At 48.1% G+C, this 25,026-nt stretch overlaps 1 protein-coding gene across 2 annotated transcripts; it reads right to left on the reverse strand.

The window, feature by feature from the left end:
* Positions 1-812: 812 nt before the first annotated feature.
* On the reverse strand, positions 813-16,688 carry IGSF1 (immunoglobulin superfamily member 1). 2 transcript variants are annotated; one of them, XM_047765443.1, is made up of 20 exons: positions 16,619-16,688; positions 14,214-14,332; positions 14,032-14,058; positions 13,393-13,677; positions 12,499-12,786; positions 10,299-10,583; positions 9,766-10,059; positions 9,041-9,319; positions 8,575-8,695; positions 6,599-6,669; positions 6,485-6,517; positions 5,804-6,094; positions 5,242-5,520; positions 4,337-4,624; positions 3,289-3,576; positions 2,809-3,096; positions 2,324-2,611; positions 1,924-2,202; positions 1,405-1,528; positions 813-1,241 (listed from the first exon to the last, which is right to left on the reverse strand). In XM_047765443.1, exons 2-20 carry the CDS (start codon positions 14,281-14,283, stop codon positions 1,106-1,108), a joined length of 4,014 nt encoding a protein of 1,337 aa, XP_047621399.1. In that variant the 5' UTR covers positions 14,284-14,332; positions 16,619-16,688; the 3' UTR covers positions 813-1,105. The 2 variants fall into 2 exon arrangements, with proteins under 2 accessions (XP_047621399.1, XP_047621400.1); XM_047765444.1 differs by lacking the exon at positions 6,485-6,517.
* Between the last annotated feature and the right edge of the window lie 8,338 nt (positions 16,689-25,026).

The raw sequence follows: 25,026 nt of genomic DNA on the forward strand, positions 1-25,026 counted from the left end.
GAAAGGGTCATGACCTCCTCTGAGACCCATACGTCAATATTTCTGAGGTCTTGTATAGGTTTAAGGAATTAGGTAAACCATCTTCCCCAGTCCAACCCGTCTAAGGTGTACTGGATTCCTACCCAAGTGGCGAGTTGCATGCTGACCCAAGGAGAAAGCTCGGGGGCTCGGAACGTGAGCCAGCCTCCATTTGGAGTGCCAGGAACACCGGGATGGGGCACTGGGAGGTCCACTGCTCTAAACCAACCACTACCGCTGCTTACTCACTCCCTGAGATCCCACCACCAGAGGCCCATTCCTTTTGGGACATAGGGCTTTCTTTAAGGAGGGGCAAAGTAGTCAGCTTTCAGTAGTCATTCACACTTAAGTGTGAATTCATGTACACCTGTGACTGTTAGGTAGGGGCCATACGAGAACACTGCCAATTTCAAAGTCCTGCGGTGGACTAATCCTAACTCTGGAAGCAGGTGCAATACATACTTCGAAGTAATCCTGTGAAAAGGATGTAACTTCAGTGTTTGCCCTCCTCAAGCGCAACTTGGAGAGAACATTGCCATTCATTCCTTCATTCGTTCATCCATTCATTCAATAATGAGTTGGAAAGACAATAGGACACCCTGTTCAGTGACCATGTCCCAAACCAAATTGGGAAGCACTCTTTTGGAGCCTTCGCTCCTCCCCGACCCCATCCTCGAGCTCTTTTCTCTGTACTAGCAGCCCTGTGTTCTCTTATTCTGCCATGGAGGTCAGCTCCGACGCGCCATCTTTGCTAAGTGTCACATGGACAGCAATCCAATGGAAAACCACTGCCGTAGTTTTTGCAGTTAAATAGTGAATACTCTCTTTATTCAGAAGAATACATTTTTAATAGAATTTCATGCACCAGTAAATCAGTACAGTGAGGAGTTACAGGGGTGGGGAATCTCTCTTCAGGAAACATCTCACTCGGATAGAGCTCTCAACTCCTAAAATCCCCTTGACCCATCTCAGGTAATTAGTGGCCAAGGAACAGTAGATGGGGTGGACTCCCAGGGAAACCGGTCAGATCTGTGGGTTTCTGAGGATAAAAGAGAGGAGAAGAAAGCTCTTGTAACAGAGGAGAGGACTATATTGGGACAGGCAGTTCCACTGAGGTTCCCTGAGAGATTGATGAGGGAGAGTTGGTGTTGGTGCCTGGGTCTCCTTCTTGGTTACACTCTTCAAGGGCTATGGTCTGATCTCTTCCATCTGTCTCTGAGCCCCTGGGTAGAGAAAAAGGCATGACAGACACGACTAAGGGCCGTTCCAGAGCCATCGACCTGAAAACAGGTTGCGCTGTGCGACTCAAGACGCTAGAGCAGCACCGGACCATTGTTTTAACAGAAGCCCTGGGTTCACAGAAGGCAGCTGACATGAAGCAATTACCTGGTTCGGAGTCGGGGCCACTTCTTCCACTCTATGGCTAGCACCACCCCCAAAGCTACAACCACCACCACAATCAGGGTACTTCGGACAATATTCCCCACAGTGCACTCCTGAGCAGCGGGCCCTGTGATGATAAAAGAGCAGAAACCAAGGCCATAGGGACTAGTGCATGTATGTTCCCCTTGATCTCTTGTTGCCTCCTCATCTGGCCTCCTCTGGGATTTACTTGGGACCCATGTGTTGAGATGGCAGGTGGGGTGGTCAGAGGCAGTGTTTGTGCTGAGGCAGAAGCAGCCTTCCTTTGCGGGGATGGAAGAGGCCTTGAAAGGATCTTTCTCACTACCTTTGAGTGGATGTGGGGTCTCACCTCCTTACCATCCCTAAGAAAAAGAAAGATGACCACACTGGAGGTCTCTGACTCCAAGCCCCTCCCCCTCCATGGTTGGCCTACCTCCATGGGGACCGATTCTGGTATCCCAGGTGTGTTACACCGGAGCCAGGGAGGGACTATCATCTCACCTGCTGCCCCCACCAGCTCCAGGGGCTCACTAGGCTCAGACCAGATATCAGGGTAGGCCTGGAGACGGTAGCTGCAGCTGTAGTTTCCAATGCCCTTTCCTTCTACGTTGTTGATGACAAAATCTCCATCCTCCGAGAACTGCTGGGGCGCTTCTTCTCCGTCATGTTCCAAGACAAATTCCACACCTGGCAGGGGGCCTCTGCACTGAAGGGTGATGTCCTTTCCCAGCTTGAACACACTGCTGGGCCAGGCTGACAGGGAGGGTTTAGGGGGCTTATCTGCAACCAACCAGGACACAGCGTTCGAAGGGGCCTCGAATCCAGCCCTTTACCCGCTTCGGGCTAACTACTAAAAAACCCCGCAAAGCCTAGACTTTTCCTGAAGTCTCCCCGACCTTACCCGTCACCCAGATCTCCAGAGAGTCACTGTGATTAGAAGCTGCAAAGGGAGCAGAATCCAAATAATAAACACAGCTATAGATTCCAGAATCTTCGCTCCTCACCGCCGGCATCCGAAAGTCAGCCCTGTATGCGATTGGCCTCTGCTGCTGTAAGGGCTCTTGAGTACCCTTCTTTAACAGGACAAATGTTGAGTCTGGCAGTTCCCCTTGACATTGAAGAGTCATGTTTTCTCCAGGGGCCACCATGGGACCAGGCTGGGCTAATAGGCTGGGTTTGGGGAGCAGACCTAGAAGAAATTAACTCTTGGTCATAGAGAGGTGGTCGCATTTCAGTGGCTCACCCCTGGAGTCTCCGGTCACTAAAGAGGAGAGGCTACTGCTTGCCTCCACCTGAGCTCTTGAGAAACCATGTCCTGTGCCCTGTCTTCCAGCCTGCTCCCTCTTTTCGCCCTCCCCTGCCCACTCCAGAGCCACCTCCCCTTACCTGTGACTATGAGTTCCAGGGTGTTGCTAGGCTGTATCTTGATAGGGCTGGTCCAGTCGGGGTGGTAGCAGCAGCTGTAACGCCCTATGCTAGCACCAGATACATTAGTGATGGGGAAGGCCCCATCATTACTGGTGGATCCCCAGAGCTGCACTGAAGTGGCTTCTATTTCTTTGTGCAGAATGTACCCTACTCCATGGACTGGCCCTTGGCACCAGAGAGTAACATTCTGCCCCATGGGAACCACAGAACTGGGCTCAGCAAACAACCTCGGCTTGGGGAATGTGTCTAGGAGGAGACCAAAGATGCAAAGTGGTGAGTGTGCGAAGTTATCACTTGCTGGCTTAACCCTTTATCCTTCTCCCTCTGGAAGCAGCAGTTCCCCTCCACGGCCTTCCAGTAGCCTTCCAAGAGGGATCACCCTCCCTGAGCCCTTCTCCACTTGTCTCTGTCCCCATCCCATGTCTCGCCTGTCCTTACCAGTCACCCAGATCATAAGAGGTTCGCTGAGATGTGATCCCCTGTTTGACATGGTGGTCTCGTAGTAGACACAGCTGTAGTTCCCAGAGTCTTCTGCTCCAACAGCATGGAGAAGGAAGTCGGCCGACTTGCCCGAGGCGCTCTGGAACTGTAAAGGAACCTGGGTGCCCTCCTGCAAGAGGGCAAACCTCATGCCCTGGAAGGCTCCTTGGCAGCGCAGAGTCACATTCTTCCCAGGAAGCACCACAGGACCTGGCTGTGCCAGGAGAGTGGGTTTGGGGTAGAATTCTGAAATGAAAGAGACCACGACATGAAAGAAGCCTGCCCCTCCCCCACATTCTGGAAGTTGCTTTTTTAGCATCATTATAAGAAACGATGCATGCTTGTTGCAGAAAATGAGAAAAGACAGAACAAAATACCTCATAGGAAAATATCATTCTACCACTCAAAGATAAGCACTCTTTATATATCTTATGTATTTCTTCCTTATTAATTTCTTTGTACATGCCCAGGCAATTGTAGCTATAAGGGTTCGCCTAACTGGGCCTACTGTAGTTTAATTATTTTTCACTTTATATTGCAAACATTGTCCTCTGACGTTACACAGCCTTTGAAAACGAGCATTTGTAATGGCTGTATAATATGCAGCTGACATTTCAAGGTCTTTATTCCTTCTCTGAGGGCCATCCAGCCCACCAATCTCTGACAGCCCAGCCAAAGAAAAAGTGGACATCGGGCCTAAAGCTCAAGGGCAAGCCACAAAGAGCTTTCAGAAGTAGGGCAACATGTGAAACTCCCCCATCTGCCTCATTTCTTTCTGCAGAAGCAAATTATTTTCCTCCCTCCACTCCTTTGTCGCTGCTTCTTCCTGTATTAGCGAGAATATAAACAGCCGCCTTCCGCGGACTGTTTACCATGTGCCAGGCACTGGCCTAAGCACATTCTTGGTGACTTTTAGAAGGAGCGCATCTTCCTCTCCCACTGACAGCCCTGCCGCCCACTGTCCCAGGGGCAGGACCCCCTCCGCCTGGATTTCCCCACTCCTGACCTGTCACCACGAGCTCCACAGGGTCGCTGGGCTCAGACCAGATAGAAAAGTCATAATAGCGGCAGCTGTAGTTGCCTCCATCACCAGCGCCCGCTGAAACGATCAGAAAGTGGGCCGCACTGGCTCCCGGACTGGCCCAAGATCTGTCACTGGATGCGATTTCACTTCCATCTTTATAAAGAATAAAGCTCATGTGCTGGCGGGGGGTGGAGCAGTTGAAGGTCACTCGGGCACCAGGCGTGACCACAGGACTGGCCCATGTCTTAAAGAAGGGCTTGGGGTACATTTCTGGAAGGCAAGAGAACCGAACACAACACAACACCAACTCAAATTAAGGGTCAAGAAGGCGAGCTGGCTAACACAGCAGGTATCGGGTCCTAGAAGCCGCTTCGTTTTCTCTAGTCGTTCGTTCAGGGCAAAGCGCATTTAAAAATCCAGGCCAAACCACTGTGCTGATGGGACCCCCTCCCTCCACCCTTCGCCTCCTCCAGCTGACTCTTCGCTGCCATTAGAACAAGCGATGGAAGCTGGAAGCGCACTAAAAGAGTCAGTTGTCCCTGAGGCTCTGCTGATCGCCTGAGCCTCAGTTTGCCCGTTTGGACAAGAAGGGGAAACGGCACCTGACCCACCACCTTTGAATATTTGCGCCATAGCTAAATGAGATACTCGACATGAAAATAATTAGAAAAATTAAATCACCCTCCACAAAGCCCAGCTATTAATAACGATTATGGCTATTAATATCGTGCAGCCAGAGGCCCTGGCACTCCCAGCGCCACGCCTGCCTGGCTCTAAGATTGGACACAGGCTCCTAGGACCAGCAGCAAAGTTTGCTGTGGGGAGAGGAGTGTCTGACCCAGAGCTTTGCTTCCCCCTCCTCCCTCACACACCCCTTTCAGCTCTACCTTTTATGACAAGCTCCAGGGGCTCACTGGGCTCAGACCACTTGAAGGGGCGCTTTTCAGTGTGAGTGCGGCAGCTATAATTGCCTTCGTCTTTATCCTCCATTCTTTGGATTGTAAAGAAGGCTTCTCTCCCAACAGCACCAAGTTGCTGGACAGGTTCCTGCACCCCCTCCTTATAGAGAGCAAAGCCCATGCCTGCCAGCCATCCTTTGCACCGGATTTGCAGTTCCTGGCCCCGGATTGGAGGGGAAGCAGAAATGACAGGTTTGGGGAGGATGTCTGGGAAACAAAAACAAGGAGGAAAACGGGTCCGAAGTTTGGAGGTGGCCAGATGGGACACCTGGAGTCACTCTGTCGGCAAAATAGAAATCCATCCTGGACTGGCCTTTGGCTCTTCCTCTCCGTCTTCCCCTCCCCCATCGCAGTGCCCCCCCCCCACCTCCTGCAGGCAGCAGAAGCCCCTTGGGCTCTGGGGCTCTGAGCATTCCCCCACCCCCAGGAGCAATGCTAGAGTCCCAGGAGGCCTGGGGATCACCCCCAGAGGACCCCTGCCTTTTCTTACCTGTCCCCACCAGCTCAAGTGCCTCACTGGGCTCTGACACAGCCATCTCCTCCCATGAATGGCAGTGGTAACTCCCGGTGTGGCTCTGGGTCAGGGCGCCAAGGGGGAAGGCAGCCCGGACCTGCTCCGAGGCCGGGCGAGTTGCAATCCACCCGGTCCCGTCCTTCAGCAACACAAACTCCTTCGTTGAGCCAGAAGGGCTTCTGCACCAGAGGGTTAAGTTCTTCCACGGGGCCAGAGGGAAGTTGGTCTCTGCCCACAGCTCAGGCTTAGGGGTGGGCATGATTATTTCTAGAAACAGCAGAGTTAATGAAGCCATCCTCCCTCCCCTCCCCCTCCCCCTTTACTTGCCCTTGACACCACCCCCCCACCCCCGCCCAGATCACACTGCCCACCTCCCCTTCAACCCCAAGCCAAACTCCTTCCTTCCTTCCGCAGGTGCTGGGAAAAGGGGAAGCTGATGTCTCAGCTGAGGCTCAGAAAAATGCAGAAGCTTGTGGGAAAATTTGCAGGCAGAAAAGCAGAGTTGGAGGCTGAATTTTGCCAGCAGCTTCAGCAAGTGCCCCTTCCTGGCTGTCCTTCCCTCCCAACCAGTCACTCCCTGGCCACTGACACTGACACTCTGGAGTTATTTCGGATCTCCAGGGAGGAATGTCCCAGGCTGGAGCAGGAAAAACTCACCAGTCTCCTCTGTCAATACCCCATTGCACAGTCCTGCAAAAGAAATTGCTGCCAGGGCTTCGCCCCCTCCCCCACGGGACTTCACCCCGGCCTCCCCCACCCCCTCGTACTCACCACAGCAGAGAAGAGCCGTGAGTATGAAGAGCATGGTGACCCCTTGAGCTGTTCCCAGCAACCAGGCTTCTCTAGCAAGACCAGAAAAGAGATGAGAGGAGTTGCTGGGATTAGGGGGAGGGCGGAGAGAAGGGGGCGGCAATTTATGTCATTGGCTTACTCACCACCCAATAGGGATTGGATATGGCCAGGATAATGGGATATAATCTTTTCTGACATCGACGACTTTTCTTTTTGAGGGCCTGACCACCGACAAACCTCTGGCTCTTTCATGACCCACGTGCCCCCCGCCCCCTCCCCCCTCCCCAGACTATATCAAGTGTCAGCTCCCCAAGGCCCCTGATTAGGCTGTTGCTGGAATTGAGATGTCAGATGTGAAAATGCGGCTGTAACACCAGCTCTCAGGACCCCTGGAGCTCAGTGGGATGGGCCCCTCTGGGTGGTGGGCGTGGGAGCGGAGGGAGAAATCTTGGGTGTTTCTTGGTCACCAAGTTTAAGTTTGGAAGCAGTTTTGTTTTTGTTTTCTTTTATGGCAATATTGGTCCTCAGACTGACCTGCCTCACCTGCCTTTGTTGTGGAAGGGTTGCCTAGGCAGCAGCAGTGAATTACCAGAGGATTGTCAGTGCTGAGCTAAGCTTGGCAGAGGGGGGTCTCTCAATCCCCACCCAGATTATGATGAGAAATGGTGTGCAGCAGCTTTGGGTTATGGCTCCTGTAGAATTAGAGGATGTTACGCCCAAGTTCACGTGACAATTTTTTACTTGGAAAACATGGACCCTCCTTCCTGGTCAGGAAAACATGCTCTTAAAGCTGCCTTCTCTGAAATCAGGTTTCCGAACTTGTTCTTTGATGCAGTGGTCCTGGGCTGGGGTGGGGCACTTAAAGCGCCATGTTTTCCCAACCCTTGGCTTGACGGTTACCCCCAATGCATGTGGAAGTCAAGCTAGATTCTGAAGAGAACGAGAGCTTGACTCCCATTGAACTTTTCAAAAGCTCAAAGGGCGGTGGTTTTGCAGAAAGTTTAGGTGGCTCCCTGCTCATTCCTCAAGCACTCTGTCCCTCAGATCCCAGTGGAAAACACAGACACACACACACTCATAGTCATCATCCATTGTGTATTGCATATTCCCAGGCACACAAAGGGCCATGATCATAGTGGGGGAGGGGTACAGCCAGGATCAGAGGGTGGGGGAAAGTAGGCAAGGCCTGCAGGAGCACAGGCTCCCACCAAGCGAGGAGCTGTCATTTCTCTTCCCATTTTCAAGCCGAAGAGCTTGAACACAAGGCCACAGGGATCGCGGAAAGAAGGGGATGACCCACGGGACACAAAAGGCTAAGAGTAAATGGGAGGAAAACCCATCTGACTTGATATTTTATGGGCCAGAGGAAGCAGTCTGATTCCCTGGCCCAATCCACTCCCTCAGGTACCCACCCACTTTAAGGCTCTATTCTCAGAATGCTCCGTACAGTGGTTGGGGGGCAGACTGGCAGAGAGACTGGCTTCTACAGCAGCTACAGTGGACCACGAGGCTGTCTAGCCCTTGAAAGATAGGAGTACGGGTGAAAAGTTGGAGCGGGAGTTGGATAACATCCTGGGAGACAGGACAGCCTGGCTTCTTACCAAAAAAAAGTTCAGACCGAGTTAACGTGGAAGCCATCAATCATTTCTGAGAGGCAGGGTCACTTGGGAGGGAGGTTTGGGCACTCTCCTGGGGGATCAGTCAATGAGATTCTGATTACTTCTCTAGTCTCTGAGAAATATGCATTTCTCCACCCTCTGCCTTGGGTCCTGACCCCTCTGTGTGGCAAAAGAAAAATGGCTGGAATGAGTCTTGTATCTTAAGCCCGGAAGGTGGAGGATAAGAAGGGTATGCCCCTGTGGTTCATCCCAACTGGAGTATGACCCATTCCTGAATCTCTGGAGAGACTTTACACTCAGCTAGAGTGAGGAACAGGGGTTGGGCAAGACAGTTACCTGATTCTGAGTCTCCGACACTTCCACCTTATCCACAGCACTACCAACAGCAAGGCAACAAGCTGCATGATTAGGGACAATCTGACAGCTTCATTCAGAACGTAATTCCAGGTGAGAAAGCCTGTGGCCAGAGAAGACCAGAAGCAGGGGCCTTGATGGGGACAGGGACAGGGACAGGTGAACACATTCACGAGGGGAGGGGGATCGGTGACTGCAGGTGAAGGGACGTTGAAGCAGAGGTCTCAGGCTCATTTTTTAGGAAGAATGGGACCCTTGAAAGTATCCTGCCACCTGCCTTTGAGTGGCTGTGAGGCCACTCCAGGGAAAGGATGCCCAAACCCAAGGGCTCTGACTTACAAGCCCCCAACTACCCTTTTCATATCTTTCTGGGCATTGCTCTGGGGTCCCAGGGGTATCATGGCCAAAGCTGTGAGGAGGGTAACCCTAGGAAGACTTGTGCTCTCACCTGCTGGCCCCATCAGCTTCAGAGGCTCACTGCGATGTGACCAGATGTTAGGTTGTGCCTCTATGCGGTAGCTGCAACTGTAGGTCCCTGTGCCTTTCCCTTCCACGTTACTGATAGTGAAGTCTCCGTCCACTGAGAATTTTTGGGATGTTGCTCTTTCTTCCCATTCCAGACAAAATTCAAGAACTGGATGAGGTACTCGGCATTGAAGGGTGATGGCCTTTCCTAGCTTAAACACGGTGCTGGGCCAGGCTGACAGGGAGGGTCTGGGGGGCTTATCTGCAATCAATCCAGAGATCAGAGTTAGAACACGCGACATTGAACTCAGTACCTCCCCCCTTGACAAATGTTTCTCAGCTGCCTATTTGGTCGTCGTCTTCTTTCCACTTCCACTAGGTCAGCGGCTTCAAAATTTGACTGTGCCTCAGAGCCCCTTGGCCCATTCCTCGATTCTCTAAAGACTCCTAGGTTCCTACCTTCAATCCAAAAGACCTGTACCTGCAAATTCGCCCGATCTTAAGGAAAATACCGCTTCTAAGGGTCACAATGAGGCTTGTCCATGCCAAGACAAATAGGGCTTGAGTAACAATCCTAGGAGAAAATTCTTTATCACCCTCCTAGTGTGTTTTTCTTTGGCTCATACATCCAAGAGGGTAGAGGGCCACTGGCTCCTCCGTATAACACTGTGATGATGATATAAACAAACAATAATGGTTAGCACTTGCCTACAACCACAATCTCCACGGTGTTGTGTGCTGTCATCCTGATGGAAGTCTTCCAGGAGAGGAGATAGTGGCAGCTATAGATGCCAGCATCACTATAGGTCACATTGTTGAGGAAGAATGACTTGTCATCATCAATACTGGTAACATCCAAGCGCTGAAGTGGTTTGTCCTCTCCTTTCTTATAGAGCGCAAGCCCCACTCCGTCCACTGGCCCTCGACACCACAGGCTCACGTTCTGACCCATTTGGACCACAGGACTGGGCTGAGCAAGTAGCCAGGTCTTGGGGAAAGTGTCTAGGACGAGATCCAAAATATAAAGGGCTAACAGTCTGACCTATCCCTCCCCTACTTAGGGCTCTTCTCCTCTTCCTCCAGTCCACCCTTGGCAAATCCCATCCCAAGGCCAGTCACACAAAATCTGCTCCCTCCCCCACCATTAGCCCCAGCTGCATGATTAGGTTCTCCAGGGAGCCCAGAGGGAGTTGTATATCCTTAGCCCCTAACATAGGTCCCACGGCTTCCCCCTCTCTTACCAGTTACCCAGATTCTCAGGATATCACTAAGAAGTGAACCCCTGTAAGACCCATCATAGTAAAAACAGAGGTAATGTCCAGCATCGTGGGTTTTCAAAGCCCGGAAGAAGAAATATGCCTCATTTTTTATTGGCTTCTTGCTGTAAAAGGACTTCTCCAAGTCTTCAAGCCTTATTAAAGCAAAGGTCATTCCATAGATTGGCCCTTGACACCTGAGATTCAGACTTTCTCCCGGCGCCATGATGGGCCCAGGATAGGCTGTCAGAGTTGGTTTGGGATAGAGTCCTAGAAAGGGAAGAGACCCTGAGTTAGAGGTAAGATGATTCTTCCTTATTATATTCTGGCTTTATTTCCCTAGTTTCTTTAGATGGGAAGTGGTAGCTGGAGTTTACTCTCTGCTCCCTCTCCCTTCCTTTAATCTCTGCCTCTTTTCTAAGACGTAACCAAGGGTAAGTTCACTTATGTCCCTTTCAGCTCACCAGACAGACTCTGTCGGCTTCACTGAGCTCTAACTATGTGTCAGGGTGTGTCTCAGTGGGATAGCTACATCTGTAATTCTCTGCATCTTTAGGTCCCCGAAATGCCAAATGTAGTTCTTCCAAACCCCCAAGAAACCAAATTTCCGAAGATGACTTTGAGTCTATCCTCATAAAGCATAAACGCCACTGCAGTATTAAGGATGGCTTTTGAACATATTAAGCTCATAAGAGATCCTACTTCCCATCGGAAGAAGCCAATAAGGAGGGATTGGCCAGTAAGTCTGCCACCCAGAGAAACCTCTGTTAATGGCACCACACCTCCATGCCCATGTATTATTCCTCCAAAGAGATTACACTACTAAGTGGAGGGCAAACCTCACCCCCAAACCACTCCTTCTTACCCCCTCCAATCCCAGGTAGGCCCGCCCATTCATTATTGGAAGGATTAGCTCTATCGTATGTTCATTAAGCATTTCGGATGTGTCAGGCATCACGTAGGTCTAGGGATATACAAGGAAAGAAGGCAGACACAGTCTCTGCCAGCCAAAAGCTTATGGTCTAGTGGGGGACACTAGCAAACAGGTAACTGCAAAAGTGTGTGTTAGTGGAAACTACACCGGAAGGACGGCCATTCATACGACAAACATCCATAACATGCAGTTCAAACAGACAGTCTTTTGTTCCTTGATCCTCAATAAAAAGCTATACTAGTAAAATTAAGATCTACCATTTATTGAGAACTTATATGCCAGGCACTGTACATATAGTATATTTAAGCAAATCCTCACAACAACCCTGTGAGGTAGGCATTATTAGTATACCAATTTTGCGAATGAGGCAACTGAGGCACAGAGAGGCATCGTACAGTAGATTGGATACTGTTATCCCATTTTAGAGTGGGGGAACTCAAAGCACAGAGGTGAAGTAATTTGCTCAATATCACACAGGGAGGCGATGTCGGAGATGGAATGAGAAACTAGGATTCTTGCTTCTAAGTCCGGGGTGCTTCATGTAGCACCACAGCTTTCCCCAAGCCTATGTTACGTGATGAAGGAACTAAAGCAAGTGTGGCCAATTCTGTCCAGAAGCATCCAGGCCATGGGATGAAGGAGTTAGAGGTGGGGGGTGTGTCTAGCATTTAGACATTTTGGGGGAGCTGCTGCTGTGCTTAAAGCTTGGTACTGCCTTACTGGATCTGTATATACAGGACTGAATCAATTTACAAAGCCATTTTTAAAATATGAACTATCGCTTTCTTTGTCATTTCTTGTTTATTTTTATCACCAGCATGAGCAGTCCATTCTATTTTCCACACTTAAAAAGAAACATCACAAATAGAAGAAAAATACATTTACATTTTCAAAATCAGTTTACAAGACTGCAGTGGCAGTGCCTGGCACATATTAAGTGCTCAATAAATATCAGCCAAATGAATGAATGAATGCATGATAGTCAACAAATAGACAGCAACAAAGCTGTGATGAGCTGAAGCTGCTGGACATTTGGCTGGGCTCACTCACTAGCCAAGTGATTGGCTCCCAGACATCTGCCTCATAGCAAGTGTGATTCTAATTTGCATCTCAGTAAAATGTCAAATGACTCTAGCTCTTGGGCCTTACAGGGAACTGGCCGAGGAAAGTAAAATCGGAAACCTTGGGCTCATCCAACCATGATCCCGGGGACAACAATCATAAGACCCCAGCAGCCATAGCCACACCCACCTGCCACAATCAGCTTCAGGGGGTTGCTGGGCTCTGACCACAGGGTAGGGAGCATCTGGATATGAGTACGGCAGATGTACACCCCTTCACTCTCAGGTGTCATGTTGGCAATGGAGAATATGGCCACTGTCCCGGTTGGGACTTGGTAATCCACGGGTTCTGCGTATCCCTCTTTGAACAGCATGAATACCAAATCCTGCAGCCAGCCATGGCAGAGTATGTTCACATTGCATCCAGGAAGAGGGGAGGTCTCAGCCTGGATCCAGAAGATAGGCTTGGGCAGCTGGCCTGGAAGGAGAGAATGAACTGGACTTCAGGTAGAGCAAGGGCAGCACTGCTCAGGGAGCAGCACAGGGCTCTACTTAAGTGACTCTTCCTTGTATGATCCTTGTCATCCCTTCTTTCCCCAACTAGGGGCTGCCCTATCTTGAGAGCTTGCCCTCTAGGTCTGCTCCAGAGTCTGTGTCCTCACGCTGCATTGCCTGTAGAGAGGAGGCCTTTATTTGCTAACTGTGGGATGCCTGCATGTATGCTTGTGTGCACTGGAGGTAAACAAATGAATTAGGAGTCATTTGTTTAGGCTTAGCGGAGTCAAACCAACTAGTATCCATGAGGATGCAGGTTTGATCCCTGGCCTCCCTCAGTAGGTTAAGGAGCCGGCTTTGCGTGAGCTGTGGGGTAGATCACAGATGTGGCTTGGATCTGGCATTGCTGTGGCTGTGGTGTAGGCCGGCAGCTACAGCTCTGATTCGACCCCTAGCCTGGGAACGTCCATATGCCACAGGCACGGCCCTAAAAAAAAATAAAATAAAAAATAATTAAACAAACTGTGCTCTGGGAAGTCAAGTCTGAATCCCAGGAGCTGGAGTTTATTCTTGATCTCTGTCTTCTTACCTGGTGCCTCCAACTCTAAAGCTTTACTGGGCTCTGACCAGCCGGTCTCCTTCCAGTAGCAGCACCTGTAAAGACCTGTATTGGAATTAGTAAGGGCACCGATAGGGAAAGAAACTTGGAAGGTCTTGTGGGAAGGGCGGATCCAGGTCATCTGTGTCTTATCCTTCAGCAGCAGGAACTTGCTTGAAATCCGAGAGGGGCTTTTGCACCAAAGCGTGATGTTCTCCCAAGGGGCCTGAGGGTAGTTGGTCTCTATCCACAGCTCCGGTTGAGATTGCATCATTGCTGTCATTCCCAAAGATAACAAAGATGTGAGCAGTCCAACCCTCTCCCTCCCATATCATCCCCATCCCCCACCATGTCCCATAAAATTAGCCCCGACCTTGAGGACAGGAGTGTGTGCTTATGTGGGCAACAGGGAACCCAGGATATTTGTTCAAGGGATTCAAATGAGTTGGGGAATCTCTTTACTATTTTATGGCAAGCCAAGTCAGGAGATGAGGGCTCCTGAGTCACACCTAGCTCAATCTGGAAATTGCCTTTGGGATCTCAAGGCAGTTATGTCCGGGGCCATGGAGGCAGGCCAATGTCCTGCAGCCCTCAGGCAGGAAGGTACCCGAGGTGGCAGGACTCACTTACCTATTGGTGTCATACCCAGACTCAGCCCTGAAAAGAGACATTATGGTAAAGGAGAGCCCCCACCTTGTCCCCACCCACCCTCGCACCTCAATATGCGTCACTCCTTTCCCAAGGCACCCACTCACAGAGGCACCCCTGATAGGGTCCCTTGCCACCCCGCCCCCCAACTTCCTTGTACTCACGCATGCAAAAGAGGAAGAGAGCGAACGTCCGCAGCATCATGGCCCCCTCCCCTGGCCTGTCCAGGGTCATGGAGCCTCTGGAGTCTTGAAGGGCTTTGCCCCTCAGTAGGTGGTGAGATCTAAAAGCAGAAGTGCTGTTATTCAGGAGCCTTATCCTGCTCCTTAAAGTTCAGTTTGGGTCACTACATCTACCTGAATAGCCGACCTTCCACTGGCTCACAGGCTCTCAGGGGTACCTGCTGCGTGTCTTTGCCCCCTTGCCTCACTTCTCCCTTCCCCCATCCAAGGTCTTTGCGGGTATCTATGATGTCAGAGGCCCAGAGAGCAACCGAATCCAGGCCAGCAGAAGCCCCATGTCATGAGGGCGGTATAGACAGTCGCCATTTCAGATCCTTTACTCGCATATACATGTCTGTCATTCAACAACCGAACAAAGGACGTATTCCTACCATCCCCCATCTTGCTGGTTAGGAAACTGGCTTAGACAGGCTATGTAATTTGCCCAAAGATATGACATATCAGAGCCAAAACTCAAATTCATGTTTAACCCTAATGCCCACCCATGCTCTAAAACCAGTATTTAAACTTTCAGAGACAGCCCCTGCCCCCTTTATCAACCTCCCTCGCCCTCCCATCCCATCCCATCCAGGCCGCCCCTTCTGTAGAATGCTTCAAACCTAGGATTGCTTTCATTCTTATCTCTTACCCTCCAAAAGCTCAAAACTTCCATCTCAAGTAGGTGTTGGGGAATCAAATTACTTGAGCTAATTGATATAAGATGTAAATGATTCATTGGCTGCCTGTAATTTATTAGCATTTCTGTTCACTGCCCCTAAGGGAAAAGTAATCGTTTGAATTTCAGGGACTATGGCAAAGGTCTTTGAGTTCAGGGAGGCCTTCTCATTTTCTTGAAAATCACTATTGCCCACAGGCCCTACATGTTCACAAGCAGACCCCTTATGCTTTTCTGCCTCTCCTATCTCAACGCTTGTACCCAGAGAACCTTTTTGCCCAGGGGAGGTGTGAGTCCACCACATAAATTCAGGCTAACTCTCCTCTACCAGCTCTCCAGAGTCTGAGGTTCTGGTTGACCCTAGCTGTTTAATTCTATCTCAATAGACTAGGATAAACATAGCTCCCCAAACAGAAAGGGGGTGATTTCCACTCCCTCCCCCCCCAAAAAACCCCCCCAGATCCTGGTACCTAAGCTTCTAACTTGCTCCATTGCTGACACTGGGAGGGATGAAGGAGCAGGCAAAGGGGAAGATTCAAATATCTGGGCAGCAGGAAGCAGGTGGACAGTCAGGGATCCAAAGTGGCACGGTTTCCCTTAGCATTTCTTACTTTGCATTGAAGGATGCTCAAATTACCCCTTTGAACTTTTCTTGTCTATAAAGTTGGGGAATAATATCTACCTAGCATTGTTGCTGTCTTAGATCCAAGGCAATCTATGTACAGTACCAGGCACATAGGGAACATTTCACTAAAAGTGGTTCTTTTTCTTCCCCAAGGGGGCATTAAGCTGATATAAGGCCCTAAAGATGCTCTTTTTCCAGCTCAGCTCCTAGAGACTGTTGCCCCCACTCCTCTCAGGGGCAGGCCCAGGCCCAAGCTCAGATGCCACCCTGTTGCTTTGTACCCCTGAGGCTTTGGGCTAGAATCGATTGGGGGAACTCAGGTTTTACATCCTGAGATTCTGCTCAGGGATGCCCTCTGAGCTTCCAGCCTGCCACCTGGACCCCTAAACCAGCCTTTCATTTCCTGGGGGCTTAAGTGGAATAAGGGAAGCTGGGCTTCTCAGATGGCTCACCCCTCCCCAACCTACTAAGGAAACTCTACCATTTATACCCAGTCAGAATGATGAATCTTCTGTCCAGGGAACACAGGAAGGAGCTGCAAGCTTCAGGTTAATTGGTCACGCCCATTTTTGGCCTTTCACCCCCCCCCCACGCAACCCACCCCCCAACTTCGGCATCTAGCCCTTTCATCCCCCCCTTCTACTCCACCCCAAGCACTTCCTCCACCCTTAGGCAGCGCCGCAGTGCTTTTGAGGGTGACAAACGCGAAATGTCTAATGACTCGCCCCCTGCATAGCTTTGAGGGCTCCAGGAATTAAAGGGGTTGGGCTCGGCGGGGTGTCCGGTTCCTGCTCCGCTAAAGGTTTGGAGGGAAGACCGAGAAGGGAAGATAGCTACAGTGCCCAGAGATTCTCGGCGAGGCATGGCCGGGATCCGGGGAGGGAAGGAGAGAGGAAGGAATGAAGGGGGTGGGGGGAAAGACCAGGGAACATTTAAATTTACAGCAATTAATGAGAGCAGAGAGATTATTTCGGGGTTTTGTTTAGATCTGATGGGCAGTATTTAATCTTCAGCCACTAGGCAATGCGCTCATTTGCAGGTACTTACGGTAGTTGAAGGCCCGCTCCGTTGTTGGAGATTCTCCAGTGAGCTCCCCCAGATGCAGCAAACTGCCCTGCACGGGAAGAGCAGTCTAAGGACAGCCTCTCCGGCTCAGGGCCCCGCCTCCCTCTCTCCCCCGCCCGCTCGGCCGCTCCAACCTCCTCCCCTCCCTCTGTCAGGCGCTGGGAGCCCACCTACACCAACTCCCTGACACCTGCAGTCCTCCGACGACCGGGATTTCCACGCCCCTCCCAGCCCCCGCCTCTCTCTCCTCGAGTCCCTGCAGAGGTTGCTGGAGCCCAATTCTGGCCCCTGCCCCCTCGCCAGTCGCTCAGAGTTTCATCGGGTCATTGTATTCTGGAGGGGAGAGGGCCAGCGCCTAAGAGTGCCAAAGCTGTAGATCCCTCCTCTCCAGCTCCCAGTGCCTTTAAAGGGATCTCAGATCTTCCTCTGCCCATTTAGTACCCTACTTAGCATAAACACCGCCAAGAGGGCTTAAATGCCTACTATGTGCCTCTGAGCCCCCGGGCATCTGTTATTTCAAAGCTTCATAGCCCTGCAAAGACGCATTGCTTCCCTCCATTATACAGGTGAGGAAACTGAAGCTCAGAGAGGGTTAAGTCACTTGGACAGCCTGCAAGGTCCAACCTGGGATAAAAACACAAGCTTTAGAGACACATACACATTTGGATTTCAGTCGGGTTCTACTGTTCAGTAGCTGAGTGACCTCAAGAAAATGAGTCAAACTCTCTGAGTCCCAGTTTCCCCATCTGTAAAATAAAGAAAACAACAGAAGCTATTGCACACGGCTTCTATGGGATGGAGCAAGTAAAGCTTACAGCACAGAAGGCCTGGTACAAACTAGGTGCTAAGTAAATGGTAGCTGCTGCTTCTGCTGCTACCGCTACCACTGCTACTATTAATCTGTGCAACTTCCCCGCAATGCCCTAGAGAAATATGCTTTCAATGATATAGACAGCTCTTCATAAATTTAGTCCACTGAGAATGATTTTTTTTTTTGTCTTTTTAGAGCCACACCCTTGGCATATGGAAGGTCCCAGACTAGGGCTTGAATTGGAGAAGCAGCTGCCGGCCTACAGCACAGCCACGGCCCACGCCAGACCCAAGCCAGGTCTGCGACCTACACCACAGCTCACGGCAATGCCATATCCTTAACCCACTGAGCGAGACCCAGAATTGAACCCGTGTCCTCCTGGTTACTAGTCAGGTTTGTTACCGCTGAGCCACAACGGGAATTCCCTTGACCATGAATGACTTTTTGAAATGTTTATGTATAGATAAGATACTAACCAAAGCTCCTGACGAATACTACGTGAGGGAATTAAAGTATAGCATCCAGTGGACTCACAGATCAGTTGATTGTTGTAAAAAATAGCCACTTGCGTCTTTATGTAAAATTTTTACCTTCATAGATTACAAAAGCTCCTTAAAAATACTGTAGTCTAAGAACAAACTGTGTGAAAATAAAGTAACAGCTCTTTTAATAGGAAAGTTGAATATCATATCTTCACGCATCAGAGATTTCAGTTGTAGCTTCCTGGCATCCTCTGCTCCTGCACACCATTTATAAATTGCAAATTATCACATAAGGAAGAGAAGAGCCATATCAATATAAATAGGTGTTTGCAGGGCAAGTTATTTCACCTCCCTGGGCCTCGGTTTTCTTATTTGTAAAATGGGGCTAATAATGGTACTTCATATCATACAGAACTGGGGGTAGGATTGAAGGAAAACCCCCTTGTCAGCCACCACCGAGTGCCTGGCACACCGCAACCAACCATCCAATTATTTAATACATGGTTGTTGAGTATTCTCTTTGTGCCAGGCATTGTCCTAGATGCTGGCAATCCAGAGAGAATGGCAGTTTCCACTCTTCAGGAGTTTGGAGTGTAATGATAAACAGTGATGGAAAACAAATAGGAGATCGTCAAAGAAGGGGGCGCCATGGGAATCCGAGGATTGCAACAGGAAAGAGCATCAGGTAAGGCGTGGAGACCTGCGAGCAGTTTGCTGTTACCCTGTGCCTAAACCAGGGCAGTGCAACGAGAGAAGGGGGAGAGAGCAAGGGTTCCGGAAATATCCGAGGTAAAACTGGCCAAACGTGATGGTTGCTTGAAACACTATAGTGATAATTTCTATCTGTCGGGGTGAAAATATTCATGCCAATTTTCAAAACATTTGTGTAGAAATTATCATGATCAGTGTCAGCCACTAAGTGCTTTATAAATTACTAACGCATTTTATGCCAATCGCGACGCTAGGGGAACAGTTGCAACTATCAGACCCATTTTACAGATGAAGAAGCTGAAATACAGAGCCATTAAAAAAATTTGCCCAAGGCCAATACAGCCAGCAAGGAGAAGAGCTAGGATTCACACCCAGGTAATCTGTAAATACAATTTCATGTTTCCATGTTTTTTCTTTAAAAAGATTACTCAAACTATTTCATTGGTTTGAATATATCTATTGGAAGGGTCTTATTTAGAAAAGAATTCAAAAATGTTTTATTTAAAGTAACTAAACAGCTGCTTAAGTCTATGTTCTTTATTCTTGAGTTATCATCGACACGCATTATATTAATTTCAGGTGTAGAACATGAGGATTCAATACTTGTTTGTGTTGCAAAATGAAGTCTCATGTTCTTAACCACTACCCTTATGCTGCCTCTGCCTTGGATGCTGGGAATGATAAAGGGGAAAAAAATTAATTTAAAATGTAAAAACCCAATGTGGGTACACTTAGTAAAACAGAAAAGCACTAATCAAATGCATTGTTAATAATGTAGAAAAAAAGCAATGATAGCGTCCTCTTGCTCTCTGCAAGCTCCTAGGCTGAAGTTTGTGCTCCTGGACCAGCAGCCTGAATCTAGAGCCCAGAATTTCTGCTAACAGCATGGAGGCTTGAACAACATGTCCTGGAACTATGTAGGTGAGAATAACCTTCACTCTTGGTTTTGCTCTGGGACACTGTGGAATCTTGAAGGGGCTTATTATTCGGGTTTCATAGAAGCCCCTCATTCAAACTATGGCTGGCAATTGAGATAGCAGAAGCTCCATCTCTAGGCTACCACTGTGAGTCTTGGACCCTGCAGCCTGCCTGCAGAAGGAAAAACATTCCTTTGCCATGCTCCCTAGAGAAAACTTGAGTAGCCTACTATTTACAAAGCTGATGAGAGAGGCCAAACGAGGCTGAGGCTGGGACTTAGGTGAGATGGAGTTCTTGATAGTGGCTCTGCTGGCCTTCCCGACACACACACACAGCAAGAAGCCTGGGCTTCTCTCCTGGTTTATGACTCTAGAGTTGGCTGATATTAAACAGCTCCTCTTTCAGGAATGTTCTGAGAATGATCAGTCTCATCCAGGCTTATCTCAAATGGCTGGACCCCCTCTGATTCTCCATCCCCCTAAACTGGAGGGATGTACAGAAGGTGGGTTGGATGGGAGCTCTCATTGTCACTGTCCTGGGAGGTGGTGATACCAGAAAATATTCCTGAGACATACCCCTTTGCACTTTGACACCTTGAGCCCAGGGGACTGGAAAAGGTTCCCCCTGCAAAAGCTTCAGAATTAACTCATGAATTACGAGACATGAGATTTTATTAAGTACATACTATGTACATTGACGTGGAGTATGTGGTATAGTATCAAGGTGGGACTAGTGTGGTTTGTAAGCTCCAGAAACTATCAGCCCAGAGAAAAGAAAAGAGCAACTATCTTACAAAAGCTGCATTTGGGAGCAGAGGAGTGCCAGAAAAACTTCAAGAAGGTAGAGTTTAAAGGAAATGAGACACCAAGGGCCATGCCCATGCCCAAGGTGGCCTGGGGAGCCTTTCTCATAACTGAGCTCAGGATAGGATGATGGGATTTTTTTTTAAGCTAAATTTGTCCAAGCAGGAGAAGCACAGGGCAAAGCTAGCCTCTTCCCAGGGATGTGCTGGATCTGGCTACAGCCGATCAGGAGTGCTGAATGCGGGCATCTTATCTCAACCCAACACCGTGTAATATCATATTGGTAGCTTAAAACTGGCCATGGTCAGAGAATTTACACCATTGAACGAGCAAATGCTACAAATGAGATTTTTTTTTTTTTCTTCCTCAGAGAGCTGTTTGTTAAGCATTCGCTAACTGTTTCCAGTTTTATGTTTTAGGACAGTGATTCTCAGTGGGCAACAGGAACGACCAAGCATTCTGATGCTTTTCTTACCCTCTCAAGAGACTGATGGACATTATCGTGCATCCTCTCCCCCAGCTTCACTGCTGTCCTAAGTCACCTAAGTATAAGGGCAGATCTCTAGAGTATTTGGTGCATTCAAAAGGTACTAATATGTTTTCGCAAACCTCCCCACACCCCAGTAAGTCTCAGCCATGATCCTACTTGGGCAGTGGAGCAGCTGTGTGTGAACAAGTAAGGAACTGAGGTGACACTAAACAAGTCATGCTCTGGGACAGTGAGGAGACCCAAAGAGACAGATTCGGGTCCAAGAGCAAGACCTGGGGAGGCCGTTGAGCTTTGGAGGTGGGAAGTACCTTCTTTGAGAGGTGAAAAGCGAAGCTGAGGCCCACCCCCAGGGCTTGAGTGTCAACTTAGCCTTGGTCCAGGATTTCAATTATGAAAGGCACAGTTTGGGGCACTAAGTCACTCCCCGAAGCTGTAACTGAAAGTATTTTCCGGACTGTGAAGGAAGATTCCTAGAATAAATCAAATGCGAGTGATGAACCTGAACTGAAACTTATTTAATCAAAAGACTCATTGTGAGCCATAAGGCATGGAGACCTGCAAGATCAGGCTTCTAGATGCCTGTCATAAAGCAAACCAACAGTGTGATTGCCTAGGTGAATTTCACTTCAGGTTAATGGGTGGAGAGAGAAAATGGGGTTTTGTGGTGTTCCAATCTAGCAGGGCCACAAGGTTCCGTTCAGACCACACACCATTAACCAGACAGGGAACTATTGTCCCACTGTCCCCAAATAATAATTCTCCTAGCATCACAACAAGCCTCTTATTTATATATGAGAAACAACAAGAAAAATATATATGTGTGCTTGCATGTTGTAAGCATCTGAGTACATGGGGGGTGAGGGTTCAGGAATAGATATAAAATCAAGGAAGACTGTGAGGGTGAGCTGCTGTAAAGCTGCAAAGTGTTTCAGTGTCCCCTTTTCCTTTCCTTTTTTTTTGGGGGGGGGCGGGGTTAGGGCCACACTTATGGCATATGGAAGCTTCCAGGCTAGGGGTTGAATTGGAGCTGTAGCCACAGCCACAGTCACGCCTGATCCTTAACCCACTAAGTGAGGCCAGGGATGGAACATGCATCCTCATGGATACTAGTTGGGTTCATAACCTGCTGAGCCTGAGCCACAACAGGAACTCCCTCAGTGTCCCCTTTTCCTGTGTTGGAGGAAGTTAAAGGTCCCAGAAGGAAGGAGGTGGGCTCAGCCCCACTGCCTTGGGTGGGAAATCAGAGTGGATGCTATGAGCAGTTTAGGTCTGACACAGGCAGGATGCTTTAACGTGCCAGTACTAGGAAAGTTTTTGTTTTTGTTTTTGTTTTCTGCTTCAGGGTCTGACTTGCCTTAGTGCGTCTAAATTGTAAGAATTTTCAGGGGTGGAGTGTTTGAGGAGGAGAAGGGAGGTAACATCATTTGGGAACTTTTAATCAGTTGTCCAAAGGAAAGTAAAGAGGTCAACAGTTGGGTTCTTTGAGTGCCATTTATTGTATGATTAACCAATTGTATAATTAAGGTTAAAATGGAGAAGTCTAAACTCCAAGAGCAATACAAATTAGCCATTGAAAAACACATCACCACACCATCACCCACTGTTTACAATCTGTTCTAGAAATATCAGTTTATAGGCAATCATTTCAATGTACATGCATCTCTTCAAGTTCTACTTGTTGAGTGCTCTAAGATATGGTCGAATTTTCTTTTTCTTTTTTCTTTTTTTGCCTTTTAGGGCTTACCTGTGGCATATGGAGGTTCCCAGGCTAGGGGCTGCATCGGAGCTACAGCTGCCGGCCTACACCACAGTCACAGCAACACTGGGTCCGAGCTGCGTCTGCAACCTACACCACAGCTCACGGCAATGCCGGATCCTTAACTCACTGAGTGAGGCCAGGGCTCAAACCTGCAACCTCATGGATCCTAGTCAGGTTTGTTAACCGCTGAGCCACAAAGGGATCTCCTGGTCAAGTTTTCTAAAAACTCTAAGTATCCTTGACAGATGTTAGGGGAAAATCTTCTTTCTCTAAACAGATCTGTTAGTTTTAAATAGTTTAGTTTATTGTGTTCAATAAAATTATTTTTCTCATTTTCCTCTATCATATTCCAATGTCTCCCTATATCCCACCCAACATTCATTATTATCTTGCTGTATTCATATCCTCTCTCCCATATATCCCTCCCTCATGCCTTCCCATTTTTTTGCTTATTTCTTCTCTTCTTATGCAGGATAGATGATAGATAGATAGACAGACAGACACACAACAACAAATCAGTCAACATTTTATTTTTACCTCACTTACACTAATTACTCTGGCAAAAGTGCAATTAATCCTAAAACTAAGACCTAAATTCTATTAAGAAATAGCTTTTAAAATCAGTTTAGTCACTTATCTCCAGGAGCACCCTGTCCCTGGGCTACAGCTATTTGCAGTAAAGCAAGCAGTTTTGGAGTTTTGCTGATAAATGCCTTGAGGTCATCTTAATTGTCAAAGATTCTTCTCTCATCTTCAGATATGAAAGATAGTTTGGCTGGATGGTTCACTTGAGGCTTCGGACCCAAGAACTTCAGCTGGTAGTAGATCTTGCTCCAATTTCGTCTCTCTTCCACTGTAAGGCATAGTCAGGTGTCAGCCCTATCTTTACCTTGTTGAAAATCAATTCTTCTTTTCTGAGCAGCTTGCAAGTTTCTTTTTCCTTCAAGTTTAAGAACTGTACAATTATGTGCCTTGGACTTTTACTTTAAGAGGTATATTTGAGTGGGGACCTTTAAATTCTCTCTGCATTAAATTGGGATCTATGTTTAGCTCTGGAAAAATGTTATCAATAATTTCGTTAATAATAGTTTCAAGGTTACTCTCATTTTCAGCACCTTCACGGATGATAGATGTACACATATTATACCTCTTTGATGTGTTTTCAAGATCCATCACCTTTTCTTACACTGTGAAGCGCTGTTTGTTTAAAAATGGTTTTGATCTTTTGAGATTGAAGCTCAATATGGTTCTCATTTGTACTGATTCTCTCTTCCATGATATTTAGTCAATAATTTTCCAATCTCAGGGTTTCTTTCAGTGCTGTGACCTCCTTCATCAGTGTCCCACAGCATTTGATGAGTTTTTCCTGTGTACTTTTTCAAATGTCCACTTGGTCTTGTATCACTTTCAGGGCGGAAAGCATCAGCTCCCTCACATTGGCCCTTTTTGGTTCCACTTGCTGCTTCTCCAGGCCAGCTCGATGTCTTGGACTCTCTGAGGTTCCTGGTTTCTCTGTAGCATCACAATACTTCTTGTTTTACTCCTGGGCTTGTCCTCATCATTTTCCTCATTCTCTTTTAAGCTTGGGAAGGTTTTATTTTCTTTTGTCCTGCTCTTGTAGCTGAAGCTTCTGTTGGCTTTGAGGTGTTTCCCCAAATCAGCAATTTGGTTCTCAAAACAGTTGCTCTCTCAGTCCTCTTCCCCAGAAGCTCGAGAGCTAGTGTCTTTTAAAAGAAATTCAACACCTACTTTAAGCAGAAATCCTGAGAAACACTACAGGAAATTAAGATATAATTAACTGATGTTCTCTCCTCTAATAGCACTGGGAGAAAGAGCTTTATAGCCCTATAGATAAGACAAAGAAATTCATAAATGTATAAATAAAACATAAGCACAACATATAAACACATAAGTACACTAAATACCTGAACAAATAAATATACAAACACAAAAAACATAAAAGGCACAAATACATAAACATGGAAATAAATATGTACATAAAATGAGCCTCACGTGTTCAGAATAGTTAGCTTCTTCCTGGCTGAGGGTACAAGGCAAATGTTTCTGATTAAGCAAGTAGGTGCATTAGAATTACAGAGAGTGAGAGAAGTTCACCTAAACATTTCAGTGTTTGTGGAAAGATATTCTGACTTTGTGTCAGGGGGCTTGAATTTCAGTCCTGGCAGAGTCACTCATTAGCTGTGTAATCGTGTGACATTTGGCAAGCTCCCCGAAGTTATTTGAGTCTCCATCTCCTCATCAGTCAAATGAGTATTCAATAACTGTGAGTTAAATCTGAATATAGAACTCTTTGTTATCCTCAGCCTAACTGTGTTTTTTTTTTTTTTTTTTAAATATCTCTTTACAGTGGCGTCTGGGATCTAGATTAGAGATTGATGGTCAGGGGAGAGACAGG

The sequence above is a fragment of the Phacochoerus africanus genome, chromosome X, assembly GCF_016906955.1.
Source record: "Phacochoerus africanus isolate WHEZ1 chromosome X, ROS_Pafr_v1, whole genome shotgun sequence".
NCBI classification, from domain to species: domain Eukaryota; kingdom Metazoa; phylum Chordata; class Mammalia; order Artiodactyla; family Suidae; genus Phacochoerus; species Phacochoerus africanus.